Below are 7,204 nucleotides of genomic sequence, written 5' to 3'. Positions count from 1 at the left end.
TAAAAGGTGGATATTATACGACAATCTTCGCCAATCAGCACAATGGCTAGATACGATGAGCCACCGAAGCATATGCCGAAATCGAGCCTCCATCCGAAGAAGGTATTGGTGACTGTTTGGTGGTCTACCGCTGGAGTTATCCACTATTCTTTTTTGGCACCTGGAGAAACGATAAATGCACAGAAATGCTGTGCCCAATTCGAGGAAATGCACCAAAAATTGAGTATTCAACGGCCGAGATTGGTCTACAAAGATGGTGTGATACTCCTTCACGACAATGCACGACCTCATGTATCCAGAACAATGGTCCAAAAGTTGAACGAATTGCAGGATGAGACTCTGTCTCATCCACCATATTCACCGGACCTTTTGCCAACCGACTACCACTTTTTTTAACCATTTGGATCATTTTTAGGCGGAAAAACAATTTAGGAACGAAGAGGCTGTCAAAATTGCCTTCGGTGAATTTATCAACACCCGACAGTTGGACTTCTACGAAACTGGTATACATGCTCTTGAATCTCGCTGGGAGAAGTGTTTTGAATCGACTGGCACTTATTTTGATTGAATCAATAAATTTTTGTAAGCTTTAAAGTCGTTTTAAATTTTAATACCAAAACGGCCATTTCATTTGGAACGACCTAATATAATTAATTTCAAGATTAGCAGATTTTTAACGCACTAATCTTTGCCTTTTAATCGTCTCTTATGGCAAATATTGAATACTTTCAGCCCCAACTCACAGGCGAGTCGCTATTTCAGCTGTGTATTCATATTTTGCATTCATATTTAGTCTACAGCATTATCAACTTGTCTTCCGGTGTTTCTTCAATCGAAGGAATTTTTAATTTTTACGATTTGAGTCGTTTCTTGGGCTATTCACTTTGATCTTTTTAAAGTCAATTCTGATTTTAGATAATAACATGTTGTGGTCTGATTGTACGTCGATACCTGGGTAATGCATGTCGAGCACTTCATTCAAGACCGTAAAGGTACGCTACAGGACTACGTACCTTGCGGAAGTCAGTGTATTCAGCATTAACCGTGATTACTACTCTGATCTGGCTCAGGTGCTCACAGCTCAGTCGGTTGGCACCCCACATCAAATCACCATACAAATCCCTTTGCGATCCGTGGGATTTGAACCGAGAGCTTCGACTCGACAGCAGTGCTCTAAGTGCCATGCAGACTGTTCTGTATCTATGATTAATACGAATAATGTCAATTTCGTTTCGCATTATGGCTCTGTGTTCATAGCTCGCGGGCGTCTGTATTTTGGTAACGTTGTATATGTATTTATTATAACCGCATTATTTCCAACACAGCTGTACCCATCTCTCACCCTGTTCATTTCTTACTCCAAGACCTTGCTTTCCTATCATCTCCTTTCTCCGACCATAGCATTGCCCAGAATAATTCCCTAAAAACGTTACTTAACTCGCCATAAAAGAGTTCAAGCTCATTTTCATTGCGTTCTGATGTCGGAGCACGTACCTTTACGATGTAAATATTTATTAGTTTTGAATTTAATTGGTCCCACATTATTCTATCCGACACAGGTAGCCAATTTACTTATATTAACTTTATAGAACGCGATTGTGATGATTTTTACGCATTGTGCAGAGTATGGCACCGCAAATCGATGATTCTGCTGGGTGTAGGTTTAATCTCTCCATTTAATGATATTGTACATTCTATCATCCGCATTTGCTACCTTACATTTTTTTTTATGAAAAATCAAGATCACTGATGGGGAGATTCACACCCCCGCCCCGGGGTATATTCGGGGCCGTGTTACCCATCAGCGATCATGGTTTGCCGTGAGGAGTTAAGTAAGTTCTTTACCTTTGCTCGCCGCATTCTGCCCTGTTGATGATCGTAATCGTTGTTCATCCGCTTATAGAACTAATTTCCCGATCCAAGGACAAGAGGGTGCCATTTATTATTGCTGACATTGTAAGCTACTCCCCCATAGCCAAAACGGACTATTATTAGATATTATTTCATGGGGATCAGCTGTGTCAATTTTTTTGTACATGTAGCTGTTCTTTTTTTAAAGCCCTATATATATTTGCTTTGAACCCTTCGTAACGGGCATTTACACAACTTCAGCTGATAGTATTGTAATACGTCTACTACACTTTCTAAAGACACCGCACTTTTCAGAGATACCTAAATGTTTATACTTGTTTTTGCAATTTGCAATTTAATAAAACTGTTGGCCGTAACAGAAGTGTCGCAACTCGGAAAGCTTGCGGATGGCAACTCGATAGAGATGCTTTTAATGTCCATGGATTCAGATCGTACCTTGCTTCTTCATGATGCCAGTTACTCCACTTTGCGATAAGGCAGTTAAGTCTGAATGTCAATCTTTGCGACACTTCTTCATATTTCCCCTTTCTTTTTTTTCAGCCTCGTCAGTTTAATAGAGTCTCTCCAGTGCACTTGACGAAATATCACTACACATCATATCTGCTACAACAGGCGATGTCTTTCCCAAAAATGTGTAGTCAGTCTATAAACTGAACACATTTTTCTTTTGGTACTAGTTCCAGTTTGTGTAACTTATGAACCTGGGGATTTTGTGGCTATCGTTGCTTATATTGCATTGGATTGGACCCTCGCACATACTCTCAGCATGGGTTTCAAATTGATGATTATTACCTCCTTCGGCTGCCTCAGATCCAGTAAAACATTATACATGATGATCAGACGCAAGAGTCCTAATGCAGATCCTTACAAAACTCCATCGTAATATTGTAGTATCTTAAGCGGTCATCGGAATCGTGCCATAGTATGTCGCTACGGTAAACATATATAAACACCATATATGAATAAGATGCTTCTAGCGTAACCAGTATCATTATTATTTGATTCCATTTCGCAAAATTAAAAGCATTCTGATATTGAAAGTAATGAAAGTGCAATATTTTTGGTCAGTACTTTAAGTACATAAAGCATTTCTTCAATTTACATCTACTTGCAAAATCGACGTTCTATCTCAATCTGTATCTTCTTTGTAAAGTTCTGGTGAAAACAAAAGCTTATTAAAATCGATCTGTTTGTCCGTCCATCCGTCTGATTGAGGTCACACTCATTTTCTCAGAAACGGTTGCACTTATTGATACGAATTTTGGAGGAAAGGTGTGAACTGCGAATTCCCCTGCACGTAGTGAGTAGCATCGATCTACCTTGAGTTTAATAGGGGTTACCTTACATGCAAAAGGGGAATACATTTTTTGCACCGAATATAGTCACATGGGGTATCAAATGAAAAGTCTCGATTAGCACTTTTCAAACACTTCTCACGTAGTTTGCAAAGGGGAGGAGTGCGGCGGTTCAAAAAGGGTCAAATATTTGAAGGACCCGTTCTCAGAATATGTCCAATCTAAAAATTTGAAAAAAAAACATGGTGGTTCGTGGGATCTGGGCTTCAAAATACTCCCTGCTACGATATATGGCCAAATAAAGTGAAAAAAAAACGCCTCTACCATAAGTTTGTGGACAATAAATCACAGGCCTATATACCAAGAATACCAACTGGGAAGCAAAGAAAGCGATCGCTGTTAACCGAGCGGTCCATTACAAACTTGGCTCAGTGAGTTCTTTAATCGGATTATTGAGGAAGGTAGGACTTCATCTGACTAGCAAGAAAGTACCACAGTTACAATACGGAACAAGTCAGGAAACCGGAAGCTAGATGCTTCAGGTATAAAAGGTTTTGTGTATTTCTTTTATAAAGAGATTTAAGTGTGCATTTGTCCCATTAGCATGTAGCACGTAGAATATGCATATATTATGTGAAAATAGCGAATTTCAAGTGATATTGACATTCATAGTCTTGAATTTGCAAAGGAGCGACAGTTTTGACCTAGTATAACTTTGTTACTAATATTGCGATTTTCACCAAATTTGGCAGGATCATGCTCCATACTGTGGCCTACATTATTGCATTGATTCTAGGGTGAACTTAAGGTGGATTTTCCTGTCAATTAATAAAAATTATAATAATATACTATTATTAACTTTATTTGAACAGGTATCGGTATGGAGGGTATTTCGGAGCCTAGGCACCATATAGTGGCAGCCCCTTGATTTTTTTCAGACTTTTCGGTTCGGTAGTTCCTGAGAATGGGTTCGTTGAAAAAATGACCACTTTCAACCCCCGCACTCCCCACCTTTTCAGCAAAAGTCAAAACTAAGACCGGCTTCGAAAAGTACTAATCGAGACCTTTAATTTGATGACTATATTTGATGAAAAAAAAATTTGCACCCCCCTTGTATGGGGACCCCCCCCCCCCCCTTAAATTCGTCGAAAAATGATGTAACTCACTATATGCATGAGCGTTCACAGCTCCCACCTTTCTACCAAATTTGGTGTCAATCGCTATAACCGTCTCCGACAAAAATGCGTATGACGGACAGACCGACAGACAGACGGACAGACAGTAAACCGATTTTAATAAGGTTTTATGTGTTGTGATAGTTTATACATCACACTCTAAGAAAAGGTGACAACTCCATTTCTGTTCATGGCATGTAATGAAATGCGCAATACCGGGTTGGAGGCAAGTGGATCATGCTCGGGCCACATCCCACAGGATAGTAGGGGGAAAGTGCAAACCTCTCAAGGAGTCCTGAATGAAACTGAAAGCTCTGTAGCTTGTTACTATAGCTTGTCTAGCGAATCTTCCTTATAAGAGTTTTAAAATCTGAAAATGGTATGAAAACGTCATACGCATCACCATGAAAACTGTGTAAATACTTATTTTGTTTTCTAAAAATAAACAATTTTGCGATAAGGGATAAATAATTTCATTCATCTAAACTTCTCTTCTGTTCTCTTTTTGCATGAAAGAGCGCATGAATTGATTTCAAACCGTGAATGCCACTTTGGTTGGCAGAAATAATCGTCTCGAAAATTATTCAAACCTGAAAAATTGGAAAACTTTATTTTTAGTGTGTAGTCCACCCAATGGAAAAGCAAATTGAAACTACACGAATACACCTGTATCCACGGCGCCTGGACAGTCGATGATGATCAACATTTCGAAGCTAAATAATAATAATAATAATCAAGTTTTCCCTTCAATGGCAAGTTCAAAAACATGAACGGCAAAACTGAACTAAAATCAACACTTTCTCTCAGAGTAGCGCAAATAACTAAGGTTTCCCGCCTGACTCTTTTGTTTTGAGAATACAGGTTAGTTTGAAACATTTTCATCGCATCGAAATCGATGAAAAAAGTTATTTTAACCTACCAGAAAAGTACGACTAACTTATGACGCAATTAATGGGTGAAACTAAGTTGACAGGGATACTAACAACAACCACGTTTTCACATGAATAATTTATTTGTTCGCACCTAAAAAGTGTTATGTAATCACAAATTACATACACCACAGCAAATAATTTAATAAATAATTAAATAATTCGTACAAAAGATCTGAAAACTGATTTCCGCATGTTTTCCTGTCACCCCTACTGTTGTGGTGGACCATAAGCCATGTTTTGTGCATCCGTTTGTCGTTGCCATGCTGAAGGCTGCCATCCTTGGGGAGCAGCTTCCGTGATAGTTTCCACATGGATTGGCTCTACATGTTCCACATCAATATGCTCATGGTGATGATCCACAATATGGTCAAGATGTGGTTCAACATGGTGGTCAACTAAGTGGTGATCCAAGTGGTGATCCAAGTGGTGTTCCAAGTGATGATCCAAATGATGATCCAAGGGATGTTCCAAGTGCTCTAAATGATGATCAAGGTGATGGTCCAAATGATGCCCATAGTGATGGTCAGCATGGTAGCCCAAATGATCCACGTGATGGCCTAAATGGTGGTGATCAATGATATGTTCAACTGGTGGATATGGGACCACTTCGTAATTAACAATCTGCAAAACAAAAGCGGATGGATAATAATTGATGATAGGTCATTTTGAGCATTATGATGTATTACATTTGGTTTCACTAGCTTGAAGATAACAAGCGCTCCTGATAGAACCAGTGAAAGTAAAGCAAATGTCATAGCCTTCCATGTTTTCAGAGCAATTAATGCAAGTGCGAGCGGTACCAATGCGGTTACTTTAAATTTCAATCCCAACAGGAACGGTATCATTACTTTTCGTACGAACCCTCTGCCTGAAAAATAAAGTTATCAGCGAAAAATATATAACAATAAAAACTAATTTCAGTCACCTTCAGATCCATTGGCACCCGATAATGGAACAAGCATCTTTTCAGCTAATCCTCCTTTCAACAACCAGTCAGGTACCATCGATCGGGCTTCGTTCGATCGAAGGAATGTTGGCGGTCTAACCTGAAGTGCATGGCTAGCGAGGAAACTGTCAAGCTTGTCTACGAGCACCAACCTCGGGTCGCTGTTTTCCCGGCCAAGATTTTCCGACAATTTGTCCACGCCGGTCCTTACGATCGACAAGTCATCGGTAATCTTAATAGTATCTTGATCTGCAACCCGACTAATCCACCCCAGTGCTTTTGGCTTCACACAGCTCGTTGACAGCTCACTTAGGCATCCCATGTAGATGTCCTGCGCCAGTTCCGAAGCGGACATTTCCCCATAGCTAGTCGCAAGGAGAGAAGCAACCACCACACAGAAAGACAATGCTAATGTTCTCGTGCACATCGTTGTGGAGCACGCGGGACTGATGACCAACACGACAGTCAGCAGCTGGAACTTAAACAAATTTAAATCTAATTAATTGTTGCTGTTGGTTTTTATACGTCGACCATGAATTGCTGCTTGGGATTATGATAAAAGTGTGGGTTTGATTGTATTGGAGCGGCGGCGGTGAAAGAAATTTGGGCTAGAGACGTGCGCTAACTACGAACCTCACTACTTACGTTGAGCTATTCAGTTACCTGATTTTCCTTTTCGATAACAAGAATGAATATGCGTTGCAAGTTTATTGAAAGTAACATTGTGCGCACGATTGTCTTTTCTTATATCATAGCATTACCTTAGCCAACAAACGTACCATCGTAAACGGGGCTAAAGCAATAGTATGAAAATCTCACTACCAAATGTGTAGCGTTTCACGCTCATATAAGTCACAGTGTCTGGCATTTACTGGCCATATACATTTTATCCTTCGGATTCGCTTTACGTTTGTTTTCCCTCTGGAGCTTTTTCACCATATAAACTAAAATTTTCGCACGCATGAAATGCACTTCATCTGTATT

The 7,204-nt window shown here is 39.7% G+C and overlaps 1 protein-coding gene across 1 annotated transcript; it reads right to left on the bottom strand.

Moving 5' to 3' along the window:
• Positions 1–5,335: 5,335 nt before the first annotated feature.
• Positions 5,336–6,721, bottom strand: LOC119651469. The gene is made up of 3 exons (XM_038055077.1): positions 6,200–6,721; positions 5,961–6,142; positions 5,336–5,895 (listed from the first exon to the last, which is right to left on the bottom strand). Exons 1-3 carry the CDS (start codon positions 6,645–6,647, stop codon positions 5,482–5,484), a joined length of 1,044 nt encoding a protein of 347 aa, XP_037911005.1. The 5' UTR covers positions 6,648–6,721; the 3' UTR covers positions 5,336–5,481.
• Positions 6,722–7,204: the final 483 nt, after the last annotated feature.

The sequence above is a fragment of the Hermetia illucens genome, chromosome 3, assembly GCF_905115235.1.
Source record: "Hermetia illucens chromosome 3, iHerIll2.2.curated.20191125, whole genome shotgun sequence".
Classification (NCBI taxonomy): domain Eukaryota; kingdom Metazoa; phylum Arthropoda; class Insecta; order Diptera; family Stratiomyidae; genus Hermetia; species Hermetia illucens.
This window is presented reverse-complemented; position numbering and strand designations above follow the sequence as displayed.